Here is a 16219-nt window from a genome sequence, read left to right as displayed (position 1 = left end):
AAATATCAATATAATATCTGCCACCTTTTATGTGTGGTTGTTCAAGACACACTGAAGGCATGATGCCACAATAGGTTTGCAGAGAACTATATACAATATACACACTGAAGGCATGATGCCACCATAGGTTTGCATAAAACTACATACAATATACACACTGAAGGCATGAAGCCACCATAGGTTCTCTGAGAACTATATACAATATGCAAACTGAAGGCATGATGCCACCATAGGTTTGCAGAGAACTATATACAATATACACACTGAAGGCATGATGCCACCATAGGTTTGCAGAGAACTATATACAATATATTTCATTTCCAATTTTTCTGAATTGGATCGTCGACTAAAAGGAACTTCTTTGAGAGACGAAACGGAATTTGCCACGTTTGCAGCCATGTTGAAATCAGCAAGTGACTTGATTGAAGATATCCCTTCGCGCTCTTTGCTCAGTTACGTATGATGCAAGCAGGTTAGGGCGAGTCCCAAATCCCCATTGAAAATGCATTGAAGGTTCAATTTCTGAAAAAAAAAGTTTTAACATTAGACTCAACGGAGAAGGCTTGGGCGATTTTCCACATCGATGAATTCGCCCATAGGGGCGGGACCATTTGAAACGCGACTTTAATCTGACATTCTGTTTTCAACAATGACAGATAATAGGTCTAGAACACTGAAAACTACTTTTGTGATAGAATAAAAAAAATAAAAAAATCATATTTCTCCCAGTTGGTAGTGTGTCGCCCAAATCGTCCCTATACACCATCCGCCCCTGAGTGTGACGCTGTGTAGTACACAACACTGGACTACACAATGCAGTGTGACGCTGTGTAGTACACAACACTGGACTACACAATGCAGTGTGAGGCTGTGCAGTACACAACCCTGGACTACACAGTGCAGTGTAGTTGTTCAGTACACAACACTGGACTACACAATGCAGTGGCACTGTGCCGTACACAACACTGGACTACACAATGCAGTGGCACTGTGCAGTACACAACACTGGACTAAACAGTGCAGTGGTGCTGTGCAGTACACAACACTACCACACAGTGCAGTGATGCTGTGCAGTACTCAACACTACCACACAGTGCAGTGGCGCTGTGCAGTACACAACACAGGACTACACAATGCAGTGGTGCTGTGCAGTATACAACACGTGACTACACAGTGCAGTGGCGTTTTGCAGTACTCAACACTACCACACAGTGCAGTGGCGCTGTGCAGTACACAACACTACCACACAGTGCAGTGACGCTGTGCAGTGCTCACAGTACTGGAACAGTACGGGGGCCCACAAGGGGGCCCCGACCCCCAGATGAAGACTATCTAACCCCCCTGTATCTGGTCCTGGTATCCCCCCAGATGAAGACTATCTACCCCCCCTGTATCTGGTCCTGGTACCTCCCCCCAGATGAAGACTATCTAACCCCCCTGTATCTGGTCCTGGTACCTCCCCCCAGATGAAGACTATCTAACCCCCCTGTATCTGGTCCTGGTACCTCCCCCCAGATGAAGACTATCTAACCCCCCTGTATCTGGTCCTGGTACCTCCCACCAGATGAAGACTATCTAACCCCCCTGTATCTGGTCCTGGTACCTCCCCCCAGATGAAGACTATCTAACCCCCCTGTATCTGGTCCTGGGTAGGGTCAGGTTCTTGGTCCACACAGGGTGTGTGTGTGTGTGTGTGCGTGCGAGCGTGTGTTTATTCGTGTGTTTGCGTGTCTTAATATGTATATGTGTGTGTACATATGCCTATTTATATAGCATGTGTGTGTTTGTGTTTGAATGTGTGGGCATGTGTGTGTTAATATATGCGTATGTATCCTCCGACTCAGCGGGAGGGGAGGGAGAGAGAGAGGGTGAGAGAGAGAGAGACAAGAGACAGAGAGACAAAGACAGACAGACAGACAGACAGACAGACAGACAGACAGACAGACAGACAGACAGAGACAGAGGGAGAGACTATAATCGATACAGAGACACTGAGGCTGAGGGGTCCCCCCATACCCAGAACCCAGGGAGGGGGTCCTCCTGGGTGAGACGATCTTCCCCCGCAGAAAACCTGCGCCACTAAACTTGCGCCCTGAGAGGCGTGTCGGCGAAGAGCAGAGGCGTGTTCCGGCGCAAATGATACATGGTGCTATCTTACAGATCGATAAAGCAGTTGCGCAACTGATCGACAAATACCGTGTCTAAGTGCACTAGCGGATAGCGCAGTTGGTGTTGCTATTTGGACGTACCATGGCAGGTCGGAACTGCAGCATGTTTTCCTTAGGGGCTGTTTGAATGAACACTGTAGTAGGCTATGCCATGGGTGAAAATAATAATAATAACAACGATAAACTCGTGCAAAGTAGGCTATATCCCAGGCTTTCAAAGCAAAATCTCGTTTTAGGGTAAATGATAATGTTGGTTAAATTCTTTGGGAAAGAACAGCTGATACAGAGGTAATACGTTTTTAAAGTATTTAGTATTTAAATCAATGCATCTGCAAACACCGTACAGCAAACACATATTTTCGTGACACCGACATCATGTACAAGCCCATAACTTTTAGGATTGATGAGTATTTCCTGATGAGAAAACATTGTTTTTCTGCGAGTGAGTGTTAAAAAGAATGCAAGGGTGCATCCATCTGTTTAAACACACGGAAACTAAACACGTAACGCATAATACGGTCCATGGCAATGTACATTAACGGGGGGACACATGCATATTAGGAACACAAGTCGATAACGATAATGTATACTGGTAAGAAACGATGTGTGTTAATGTATTAACGCATGTCATTAAATAGACCCACAGCTACGGCCAAAGAACCGCATGTGTTAGGTTTCTTTGCCGCAATTTACATGACGACTCAGTATTTCGGAAGTTGTAGAAGAAAACACTATTCCATGTGTGAATTAGGCCATTTTATTTGGCCATAAACTGAGCCATTTGAAGTTTGAAATTCATGTGGTCATGCATCTGTCTCATCGGAGATTGTAAACGCGCTGAGGTCCTAGTACTCAAAGGTCACTCCCTGATGAATCTAGACCCAGAGGTCCTAGGGGTCAAAGGTCACTCCCTGAGGAATCTAGACCCAGAGGTCAAAAGCTATTCCCAGACGAATCTAGGCCCAGAGGTCAAAGGTCAATCCCTGTTGAATCTAGGCACACTATTTCAAGGTTCAGTATCAATTGAAATCTCTCCACAGATTTAATAGGTAACGCTGGATTGGACAGATTGGACCTCTAGATGGCGACACAACACCACAAACCTAGCCTGGTATGTAGCCTTTAAAACTGCAACGAGACATTTCTGCTGCACTTTACTTTGCTTTCAACAGGTTTGGATTGAGTCTCACGACTCTCACCCGTCCGTTTGATCACGTGACATAAAATCAAAACAATTTGAATATTTATTTTGCGTTTCAAACCGTTAAAATAGGGCCCTAGGAGTCTATCAGCGGTGTTCTGAACAAGCAGGAAGCTTTTATTACTGTTATTCTCAATTGTCTAAACACGTTTTCTGAAACTATAGCTCAATTTCTCAAAACACTAAGGACAAATCTGAAACGAGTTTACCATTTTGTCAAAACTCCACAAATCTCTTTCGAAACGAAACACTGCACTCAAAACCATGTTCTCTCTTCTCAAAACTGATTTTTTTCCACCAAAACGAGAAACACAACGATCATATGAATATCTCTTAGAGAGCATCAATTAAACACTTGTGTGATACATTTAAAACACTTCCATCAAAATACTGTTATCTATGTTTGGACTTAATGAGGCCATGTTACATATTCAAGTGTATGCAATTGTTTAGAAAAAAGCTTCCATTTTTTAAGTTGCAATTAGGTGGTACATACAGTATAAATATTGTTGCCATATTCTAATGCAATACTCTGAATATATCACATAAATATTGCATTGACAAAATTGTATCTCGATAGGATACAATGCATATTTGTCTATCCAATGACCTCCAATGGGCTAAACTCACAATCCCGAGAGTCGTACTGTACACCTATAGTTGATACTGCAACATTGTTGGAGTTCTGAAAATACACCAATGTTACCTATTTTGGCAAAACTCACAGGACAGTAATTGCACTGATAAGTAAAATGAAAAACACTACAATAAGAAAATGTTCTTTCAGGGGATTTAATGATGAAATCATTGCATAAGTACAAAAGGTAACTTATCAGCTTATTTCTAAACTGTTTGTAAGACTCTGCTTTGTGTATTTCCCCCTCGTAGTAGTAATTCTTGAGGTGGAAATCAAAGCAACTTGCCAGGTTGTATCAGAGGGTTGAATAGAAGGTTTATTGGAGGATGTAATACAGCACAGGTACAGACTTAGGTGGGATAGACTCAGTGTAGGAGGTGAGGAGCAGTCTCCAGACGTGCTCCTTGGCTGTCCATCCCTCTTCTCACGAACCAAAGGGTTGAGGCCAGTATTATAGGAAAGAAAGCGTGAATAACAAAATAACAGTCTCCCTTGATAAGGTATATGGCCCTGGCTATGTCCCAGACGACAGGGTTGGTTCGTCCTTGTTGGGACATCACAAATGACAGAATGTTGGAAATAACACCTCGTACAGTAGGAGAGGCACTGGCCTGTTCCTAGACTAAGAGATGTGAACACAGAGAGACACTAAAATACACCAACATTCTACATTCCTCCCTCTTGATCATATTAAACGTAGTTTAAAGATCACCATTTAAATGAGAATTCAGTTTAGCTACTGGTAAACAATTAACAATTATATAAATCAACAAAATGAAGCACAAAAGTTAATAGCAAACACAAAAAAGTATTCTCATCATCCACAAGTAAACCAGGTGAAGGCTAATTAAAAAATAAAACACTCATTAGGTTACTCAAGATTAAACCAAAACAGATTGAAATGGTAAAATAAAGGAAATGGAGTGTCCAGACACCGCCCTCTGCTGGGCAGTGAAGCTCCACCTTCCTCTGACAGCTCTCACTGTCCCCAGCAGTAAAGTGGTTCTGTTAGTCTGAACAACACTAAAGGGCCCAGAGGAAGGCTTAGCCTTAGAAACGGGGGGAAGTTTGGGGCACCAGACCTTACGACGGGGGGGGGCTCTCTAACACAGCTACCCTGAGGGGGGCAACAAGATCGGGGCAGTCCCCGGGGGGGTCGGTTGGGGGGCGGTCATCCGGTGAAACACACAGGGAGATAACTTGATGACCACATAGAGCATGATAACGGAAAGGACCAATGGCAGTGCCATCTGGACTATCTGAGACAACATAGACCCACCCAGCCCACTGAGCCATCCCACACATGTACATCAGTCTGTACCCCCCCTCCGATCCTGATCAGGCCAGAGCAGCTCCTCTACAACACAGCAGAGCTCACCTTAGGCCTCTCTATGCCCTCACACATGAGTCAAGGGCTTTGCCAGTTGAGTCTGAACAGGAGAGCAGTGAGTGAGACCAATTGGTAATTGGTAATTGGTCTCACTGTGTGTGAGATGATGTGTGTGTGCGGGCGCATGTGTGTGTAACGTATGCTCACCCCCCCCCTCCCTCACCCTCACCCCCCCCCCCCCATCCGCCCCCTCATGTGTGTGTGCGTGTGTGTGTGTGTGTGTGTGTGTGTGTGTGTGTGTGTGTGTGTGTGTGTGTGTGTGTGTGTATGTGTGTGTGTGTGTGTGTGTGTGTGTGTGTGTGTGTGTGTGTGTGTGGGCGCATGTGTGTGTAATGTATGCGCACCCTCAACCCCCTCCCTCACCCCCCCTCACCCTCACCCCCCTCACCCTCACTCCCTCCTCAGCCCCCTCAACAGAGAGAGAGAGAGAGAGAGAGAGAGAGAGAGAGAGAGAGAGACAGAGACAGAGAGACAGAGAGACAGAGAGAGAGAGAGAGAGAGCGATAGACTATAACTTACATGTGTTACTTGCTTACTTGTGTGTGTGTGTGTGTGTGTGTGTGTGTGTGTGTGTGTGTGTGTGTGTGTGTGTGTGTGTGTGTGTGTGTGTGTGTGTGTGTGTGTGTGTGTGTCTACAACCGACACAGAGACACTGAGTCACCCTCCCACCATACCCCGACCCCAGGGAGGAGGTCCTCCTGGGTGAAGGAGGACCAGAAGGTGTGGAGGTGTGTCAGTGTGTCTGAGGACCCTCCTCCACCTGGGGACACTCTGTAGAAGGACAGAGAGCCAGCAGGCCGGTCCAGATACACTCCTACTCTGGTGGAGCCAGCGGGGGGGAGAGGGATGACTGTTACTCTACCGTTGTACCAGGCAGAGTAACGATCATCACGACAATAAAGCCTCCAGGACAGGTTGTTCCTTCCAAGCCCGCTTTCCTCACCATCTCCTCTCCTTGTGATTCCTCTGTATGTCACTCCTATATCAACCTGTCCTTTCCTCTCTACCTCCCAGTAACAGCGGCCAGTCAGAGCCTCTCTACCCAACACCTGGGGCTGGGAGTCAAATCTCTCTGGGTGATCCGGATACCACTGGTCCTCTCCAACCAGCGTCACCTTCCTGTTGTCCTCAGACAGAGAGAGGAGTCCGTTGGCCGTGTTGGGGTCCAGTGTGAGGTCACAGGCATCTGAGGGAGAACCATGTTAGTGTTTTCTTATCATCTACCCCCTCCCCGTCTAATTATTGTTATTATACCTAAAATACTACAGTCCGAACCCAGATGTTAGCTTCATGATGATTATCATGATTATGCCTGTTAATAATCACAATACTACTAACTATCCAATACATAATATATCAATGTAATACCTGCAGGGTTTTATACCAGCAGGTTTAATGTGATGGTCGACAGTATTAATATACGTAAGATGCATGATGTCAGCCATCATCTTCATTCCCAGTAGGATCTCATCTCACTTCCTGCTGTGTGAATGGACTGTCCATCTCAATAGTGAGTGTGTGATGTGATGAATCAAACAGACACTTACACTTCTTAAGAGCTGGTTTCAGCCTCCACGCTCCACCGTGCTCCACACTGGGGGGGAAACAAAGTGAGAGCAGCATGTTGAAACGTTCACCTTCATCATCGGCCGTCTCATAACGTTCTACACTACATGAGTTACAGCTGCCTCTTCAAACCACTTCATCTAGCAGCATGAATCCTTGTAGGAGACTTTGTCCCTGAGTGGTGAGCTGTCCTCTCCATACCTGAGAGTGTCCAGTCTCCAGCGTGGATCCTCCAGTCCAGCAGAGAGCAGCGCAGCTCCAGAGTCTCCTGGGTGATTGTAGCTCAGGTCCAGCTCTCTCAGATGGGAGGGGTTGGAGCTCAGCACTGAGGCCAGAGAAGCACAGCCTTCCTGTGTGACAAGGCAGCCAGATAAGCTACACACACACACACACACACACACACACACACACACACACACACACACACACACACACACACACACACACACACACACACACACACACACACACACACAAACACACAAACACACACACGTGTAAAGTCCTGTGTTTTTCCAGTCTGCCAACCAGTTTGTGAACATCCTAGACAAGTGGCGGTGCCTTGGTGACGTAGAAGGTCCTTTTATGAAGCACTTCCTGGTCCAGTGAAGGGACCCCGACTGCGAGGTGTGTGTGGATGTATGGAGCTCCTTCTGGCCAGCGGTTGAATATGGCCAAGAGAAAGCTTCTCACACATAATACGTTAGGTTTTCTAAACCACACCACATTTGGTTTGGGACCATTTGCCACAGCGCCACCCGTGGAATAAGGTCTTCCCTGAAACAAGCAGGTATTCAACGGCCACATAATATATCAGTATTGTAGCGCCCCAAGCCCTAGTCTCTATTCCGCTGCTATGTTAAAGGTTGGGTATGGAATTCGCTTTTTTGGCCATTTTTGCAAATGAAATCCTTATCATAACCCATTACAGCCACTGAGTTAGAAGTACTGACATGAAAATTCAATCATCTGTGGAACGGGCAGGGCTCAAAAAACTCCAGCTAATGATTTCCAGAGCCACCGAGTTGCATTGGACAGTAAGTACGTCAATCAAACGGTCGTACTGCACTCCCCCTCCCCCGCGTGCGACCCCCTCGTGCAGTACTCGTGACCCAGAGCTCGTGACCTAGAGCAAGCTCCTGTTTGTTGTTATCCTGCGGTAGCTACTGGAACTAGTTAATCCACATTTGGACCTAGCAGTAGAAGACAATTTCCATGGCAGACAAGACGCCACCATCCCCATGTTTTTTTTTTAATGTTGCCATGTTGTTTAACGAAAACCTACGCTAGCCTGGCTCGCTCTCGCGCATCTGTGTTCGCGCTCGTGCATGATTGCGCGTCCAGGTACTTGGAATGGGTGGAGTCAGAGTCAGCGTTGAAGAGAGAGGGGAGAGGGGGTAGGACCATTTGAGTTGTGTATTTTCTAAATCTGCTGGCGTTTCGCAAATCCCGTACCCAACCTTTAATATTCTAATGGTAGCACTCTGGCCATCTGTTTACTAAATAAACGACTGGCCGATAGACTACTTACACGGTGAGAGTAGTTGTCCTATTTCCATGTGTGGATGGACTAAGGAATCAGCAATAGTTCACTCAGAATGCATAATGATGTAGTGGTCTCACCCTATAGTCTGTGGGCCAGGACTGATGCAAAGTCAATACTGGCCAAGCAGCAGAAGTTAAGTTACAATGTGCCAACATTACTGGCCCATTTATGGGTGCACTAAAGATGCAAGAGTATCCCTAATGCCACTGTTTATAACAAAGGGCGCTTTAAGACACTTAGAGTATCCCCACTTCTCCCAGAACCACCATTGCTTACAGCTGTTGAAATACAGCTGGACTTAAAGGGGACCTATTATGCTTTTTCGACTTTTATGACCTATAAACGTAGTTATAATGATTAATAGTCATGTATAACCATACCAAAGTTTCAAATAATGACGTACATGCATTTCGACGTAATCCCTGCTGACTGGGGTGGCTGTGCAGAGCGCTAAACACTCGGGACAACGTTTGCGATTCACTTGTTCACATTTCCGGGAAATCATCTACGTAGATCTTAATCTATTAGAATTTAAAATGTATTCATGTGAAACTTTAAATACATTTAAGATAAGTAACATACAATACCTTGCAGTAATATTTGCAAACCCCCTTTGACAAATAATGTTAATTTTCTAATGGCAGCACTCTGGCCATCATCATCTGTACAAGAGACAGTTTACTAAATAAACGACTGGCCGATAGACTACTTACACGGTGAGAGTAGTTGTCCAATTTCCATGTGTAGATGGACTAAGGAACCAGCAATAGTTCACTCAAAATGCATGATGATGTAGTGGTATCACCCTATGGTCTGTGGGCCAGGACTGATGCAAAGTCAATCCTGGCCAAGCAGCAGAAGTTAAGTGACAACGTGATAACATTACTGGCCTATTTATGGGTGCACTAAACATGCAAGAGTAGTCTAAAGGTGCACTCACACTAGGCCATCTGGCCGTGGCCGTTGGCCGTTTTCACACCTAACCGTGCTCAACTCGCCCCATTGTTCTCTGGCCTGCAGTCACACTAGGCCGTGGCCGTTGGCCGTCGAAACTGTGGCCTGGCCACGGTAGGCTCTTGTACATACGTCTTCACGTTGTAACACGTCATCACCAAGCATCCGCTGCATGGACTATAATAAAGTCATTGATTCGCGGATTCTCCCAAATACATCGGAATTCATGTGGGTCTTCTCCAACTGTGCCTGAATAGCATTGTCTGCCAAAATGATAGACATTCGACTACTCTATGGGACAAACGTGAACCAACAGTTGAACCGCTTGACACCATGTTTACCGTTTAATGGGAAAGAAGGATTGTCGCCTTTATTATGTCCATGGTCGTCGCATGGACTATACGTCATCCAGCTCAGGTTGCGTAGCCATGCGTGTGCGCGTGTCGGCTCATTAGCATCTGTACCGTGGCGGCCCGTACCGTAGCAGCACACCTCTCCCAAGTGGCCAAATTGGCCTGGCCTGGCCAGACTGGCCACACTCACACTGGCAGATTTGAGCACGGTTAGGAGTGAAAACGACCACGGCCACGGCCAGATGGCCTAGTGTGAGTGCACCCTTAGGCCACGTTTATACGTAGCAGGGTATTTTTAGAAACAAATATTTCCCCTCCGTTTTCAAAAATAACATCGTGCACACAACATCGTTTTCAAAAAAGTTGTCGTTTACATCAAAACGCATAAATACGCCGTTGAGCGCCATTATAACTATGCCAAACCTATGGGGGGCAATGTAGGGAGAAGGATAAAGCCATGCAAGCCAATCAGAATCCTCAGAATCAACAACAACAAATAACACGACCGTCTTCCTGTTCATTCCAAACAATATGGCGCGAGGTTCATTCGTGTGGACAGACAGCGAAGTGGAGTTACTCCTTAAGGTCGCTTTAGACTACAAGGCAAGTAAAGCCCAAGACAATTTGGACTGGGAATCTTGCCAGTCCAAATACGTCGACATGTTGGCGCATTTTTTGGAGCTATACCCGTCCGAGTCAAACAAGGAGTTTTCTCATGTGCAGGAGGAGATAACGCGAGCCCATCTGACAACAAATATTAAGGCAATAAGAGGGAAATATAGACATTCTGTGGACACTGGACGCAGGAGCGGCCACGGAAGAGTGGTGCTCCTGTACTTTGAACTGTGCGAGCAGGTTTGGGGTGGTTCCCCCGCCACTACGACCATCGCCTCCGGCATCGAGACAAACGAACTGGAGGATTCCGTCCCTCCTTCCCCCGCCACATCTGCTTTGTCCTTGGTGGAAGTCGAGGACGCAGAGGTTGATGATGTTGATGGCAGTGTGGCCATCACCCCCACAGTGAAGCAGAGGAGAGACCTGCTTCAGGTATGTATTGTTGGCTTTGTTTCAATGAATTGTGTGCATGTATATGTGAAATATGAAATACTTCATCAGAAAATTTCAACCTGAAGGAAATGTCTTCGTCACAATAGTGTGTCACTTAGTGTGTAAACATACACATAGAAAGTGGTAGTGGTAAAAGGCAAAAATGAAAAAGTAGATGAAGAGAAGTCACATCAGTCGTCCTCATGTGCTACAACAGTACGGCAATGAATCGTGACGTTGTGTTTAATTATGCTGAGGGAAATATAGGCCATCATTCATCATGGTAATATCAAGTGCGGGTACAAGCGACCGAGATGAGTTTTCTCAGAAGGGTGGCTGGCGTCTCCCTTAGGGATAGGGTGAGAAGCTCAGCCATCCGTGAGGAACTCGGATTAGAGCCGCTGCTCCTTTACTTAGAAAGGAGTCAGCTGAGGTGGTTCGGGCATCTGGTAAGGATGCCCACTGGGCGCCTTCCTTGGGAGGTGTTTCAGGCACGTCCAGTGGGGAGGAGACCTCGGGGAAGACTCAGGACTAGGTGGAGAGATTATATCTCAACACTGGCCTGGGAACGCCTCGGGATCCCCCCGTCAGAGCTGGTCAATGTGGCCCGGGAAAGGGAAGTCTGGGGCCCCCTGCTTGAGCTGCTCCCCCCGCGACCTGACCCCGGATAAGCGGATGACGATGAGGAGGAGGATGAGGATGAGGAATATCAAATGTGATTATTTTTGGATCGGTTTACTTCTGCAAATGAGAATGTTTTAATACATTTTCTTTGGTCTACTCTGTAAAGGCTAAACTGAAGGGACACCGGCATGAACGCTTAAAGAGGAGGCTGCCTGCAGAGGCCCAGTGGCTGAATGCCGTTGAGGATGACAAAAATATCAAGAAGAAACTTGTGGAAATTATTGAGAACTCGGAAAAGAAGGCATCTGAGAATTTCTCCAAAATAACAAATACCCTTGATAGGCTAACATCATCAATTGCAGATGGGTTTGCTGTCCTGCGGCAAGTTGTGCAGACACCGCCACCGCCACATTACAGAATCCCATTTGAGGGAAGAGGTCCTTATGGACCAGTATATGCACACACGCCACCACTACACACACACTCCTATTTCCCAAATTCAGCACAAATTCAGCACTCATTCCCATCCAACTCGTCGGCTGACAATAGACCACCCAATGCAGTGCCACTCAGCACCGTCAACCTTACTGATTTAACACACACACCTGTTGAGGGCATGCATGGTCAGTTTTCATATACCCAAGCCCTTAACGAAGATTAGGGATACTAATATAAAAAGTTTAAATATTTTTTTTTTTGCCAATCGTTATTGTATTTTGGGGACTTGGATTTTTAGTTTGAAATGTTACCCTGAGTGAGTACCAAGAGTTTTAAAATGGTTAATATATATAGGTAGACTTGAGTTAAGGGCTCTTGAAGTGTTTTTTTTACTTGAAAGTGACTTTTGCCTGCACAGGCAGCTTATTTGCACTGCTTTTGTGAATTCCTCTTAAGTTTATTTGAATTATTTATTTATTTGCCAATTTGCACTACAGATGCCACTTATTTGCACTACTTTTGTTAATTCCTAAGTTTACTTGAATTATTTATTTATTTGCCAATTTGCACAACAGATGCCACTTATTTGCACTACTTTTGTGAATTCCTAAGTTTACTTGAATTATTTATTTATTTGCCAATTTGCACTACAGATGCCACTTATTTGCACTACTATGCTCGCCTGATTTTCTGGATTAATGACACAGGCAATTTGATTGTGTCTGTCAAGTGTCTCTTCAGAAGTAAAATTATGTAAAAAATGAATACGTGTGTCTGTGATTATTCAATATTTGTCAAACCAGATCAACCTATTATAGAAAGCATTCACACAGGACCATTTGGAATTTCTCATTCTGTATTTGGATAATGGCATTCTACCAAAAAACTAATATTTACACTTGGCAATGTCAATACATTACAGCCAAGTGACTTGTAAACATGTACAATGTAAAGAACAGAAAACTAAACATTTTTGCTTTAACATGTTTAAATGCTTAACACCTTGAAATGTAGCCAAAACATACTGCTTAAGTACTGGTATGTAAGGAGCACACAGTTTTTAGGTCTGTGATGAACATAGTAAATAAAATAAATATTGTAAACTATGACAATGACAACTTTAACCTGTCATACTGTGATATATCACAAACCCAACGAACATGCACACACAATGGAGAGAAGATTGTCCATTTTATGGATCCAGGAATTGAGTGAGGATTCTCCTGACCCTCTTCCCCTCATGCAGTCTCCTCTGGCAGCTGGTTGTGTGTCTGGCTGGTTTTCCCTGTGGTGTTGAATTGCCTCAGCAACACTGTTGTCGTCTACCTTGTCCTTGGAAGCCTCACAGTAATTGTGCAGCTCGAAACATGCATAAATTACAAAGGGAAGATCAGCCAGATTAATGTCCATGGCCCTTCTCAGGGCTCCGAACCGGGCTTTTAGTCTCCCAAACGCACATTCTATGACCATCCTTGCTTGGCACAAAGATAGTCCAAAGTAATGCTCCTGGACAGTGCTTCCCCCGTTGACATATTCTTTCATAAGATATGGGAGCAGTGGATATGCAGGGTCGCCTAGTATGTAAACTGGTATGGCCTTTTCATCTTCAACGATTTGCCTTGGACAGGTAGGGATGCTTCCATCTTTGAAGAACGCGTTAAGTGTGGAGTTTGCAAAAATACGGGCGTCGTGCACGCTCCCAGGCCATTTCACTACCACGTCCATGAAGGCATATTTGTGATCGCAGGTGGCTTGAATGTTTAAGGTAAACCTCCCTTTCCTATTTATGTAATCAGTGGAATTGGCTGGTGGTTGCTTTATCTCTACATGCGTCCCATCCACAGCACCTAGGCACTGAGGGAGGCCATGAGCTTCTTCAAATCCCTGCACAAGTTGCTGGACAGCAGCTTCTGTTTTCGGCAGTGTTATATATTTAGGACCCAAGTGGACAGTTATCGCTCTACACACCTTTCTGATTATTACTGAAACGGCCGATCTAGATAGACCAAATGCGTTTGCTGTCTTACGTAGTCTACCCTCCTCAGCTAAATAGTATAGGGTGAGGGCAACTTTTTTCTCTACACTGACCGGCGTCCGCATGACAGTAGTCTGACCTTCTATGAAGGGACGCAGTAACTCCGAAAGCGACAGTAAAGATGACCGCGACATTCGGAAGTTCTCATGCCATTCCTCCGGGAGGACGACTTCTTCCTCAAAGTTTTCCCACCAGACCGCAGTGCGTCCAGGTCGGATCCAAAATCGGCGGCGGCGACGTTGGCAGGCAATGTGCAAACGTCTTGGAAGAGAAAGCTGCAGTAAAAGTGCTGACCTCCGAGCACTCCTTTGCCTCTGCTCCTCGATATAGTATATTAGTTGCATTTGCAAATGCAAAGAGGCTAAAAGAGTTTGCACAAACGTAAAAATTTGTTCCACCTTAACAGCATCCATGATAGCCAAACAAACTGTAAACATAGGGCGCTCATATGACGTTAAGCATTTCCTGGCGCATAATGTGACGCTTCACAACCTAAAACCCTGTTTCTCCCCGTTGACACGACAACACATAACCAGCGTTTTCAGAAATCTCCACCTTGGCCGGAGTTTTTAGAAATGATCGTTTTCTGGGGCCAAAACTGCGTTTTCGTGTAAATGAGAGGCCAAACCGCGTGAAAATATCTGCGTTTTCCCTTAGTGTAAACGGGGCCTTAATGTCACTGCTTATAACACAGGGCGCTTTAAGACATTTAGAGTATCCCCACTTCTCCCGGCACCACTACACCACATCTTACAGCTGTTGAAATACAGCAGGGGTCTCATTTATAACCGTTGCGTACGCACAAAACGGGGCTGAAATTGGCGTACGTGACTTTCCACGCCAAGGTTGTAATCTATAAAAAAACAACTTGACGGGAAAATGTGTGCAGCCCTAAGCAAACTCTGACCCATGCGTACGCACAGTTTGGAGGAAAAGGAGAATTGGCGACACAGATGGTGTTGTGGTGAACAGAAGTCAGGCCGAAGAATTGTAGAGCGAGAAGAACGATTATGTTTTATCATCGCCCTTCAAAAATTTAATTTCAACCCGTATTATGCGTTAAATCTATGTAATCAGAATAATTTAAGTCAACTGCGTTATTTCTCAGTTATAACTCCAGAAACATCTCCTTAGAATAGAAAAAAATTCTCTATATTTAATCCCGTTACTCCATACTGTCCACTGACGGCGCGACAGCATGGAATAAAGCATCTGTCCAACATGTGTCAATAACGTAATATTTTTAGGTGACACTGTAAACACATAATCAAATGTCAATTAAATTAAGTGTGGAAAACTAAGCCACACACAATCAGGTATTAAAAAGGGGTTATGTTCAAGAAAATTTTACGTGGGTGATTACAAACTGATTATCCAAGGTCTTCTCGGTCAGTCTTATTACCGTAACCCTATAAATACAGAGGTGAGCGCCGTGGTAATGCTGCACCATATGGAACTCCTGGCGGACCATGCAAATGGAAGGATTCGGAGGGAGAGGGTCTTTAGGGACCATAACGATTTATTGGTAGGCTACATAAAAATATGTAACTTTATGTCAGACCACTTCTTTTTTAATTCTGGGACTGTGCGCTCCGTGCTACTGACAGAGTTCACTGCTGCAGCAACATGTTGCCTCTCACTCTGCTTTTTGTTGTTGGCGATCCCAATCCCGTGACCGCCGAACAAAACTACTTTTCGGGCCTCCTTCTCACCCACAAGTATCTCCACTTCAACCTCCGTGAAATTTCGCTTTTTTTGCATTTCTCAGTACTTCTGCCATTGTTTCCGACAAGACATAATACTTGCATCTGAGTCTGTTTTATATGCAGATCGCATTCATGAGGTCATTTGCATTGACCATTTATGGTTAAAAAGGGGCGTGTACAGGGCGGAACGTGAAGCTGATTCAGCTGCGCACACTTGTAGACACTCTGTGATTTATAAAGAAAAGATTGCGTACGGTGTGCGTACGCAGGGTTTTATAAATCAGAATATTTTTTGGCGCACGCAAAACTTGGCTTTTGGGCGTACGTACACTTTTAGTAACGATCCCACGCACAGTTTTATAAATGAGACCCCTGGACTTTACTTTCAATTAACAAGTATTAGACCTTGGATTTCCTTATTTATTAGTTCAGAATTTGTCTCTTCATTGGGTACACAATATAGCAATGTTATTCTGTATCCTATAAATATTTGTGAATAAAGAATTATAAATTAAGAAAATTAGTTCTCGATGTTGTAAGCTTTAAGACACTTT

General features: G+C 45.0%; 1 protein-coding gene across 10 annotated transcripts in view; it reads right to left on the bottom strand.

The window, feature by feature from the left end:
• Positions 1–5947: 5947 nt before the first annotated feature.
• The window catches only part of LOC130385356 (NACHT, LRR and PYD domains-containing protein 12-like), a 167379-nt gene continuing 157107 nt past the window's right edge, over positions 5948–16219 (bottom strand). For all 10 annotated transcript variants that reach the window (XM_056593827.1, XM_056593831.1, XM_056593830.1 and 7 more), the window contains 3 exons: positions 7164–7337; positions 6944–6990; positions 5948–6582 (listed from right to left, as the gene is read on the bottom strand). In XM_056593827.1, coding sequence (XP_056449802.1) covers positions 6029–6582; positions 6944–6990; positions 7164–7337 — 775 coding nt within the window. In that variant the 3' untranslated portion in view covers positions 5948–6028. The remainder of the gene's footprint in view (positions 6583–6943; positions 6991–7163; positions 7338–16219) is intronic.

The sequence above is a fragment of the Gadus chalcogrammus genome, chromosome 7 (assembly GCF_026213295.1).
Source record: "Gadus chalcogrammus isolate NIFS_2021 chromosome 7, NIFS_Gcha_1.0, whole genome shotgun sequence".
Lineage (NCBI taxonomy): Eukaryota > Metazoa > Chordata > Actinopteri > Gadiformes > Gadidae > Gadus > Gadus chalcogrammus.
Note: the sequence above shows the minus strand (reverse complement) of the source record. Positions and strands in the feature narration are given on the sequence as shown.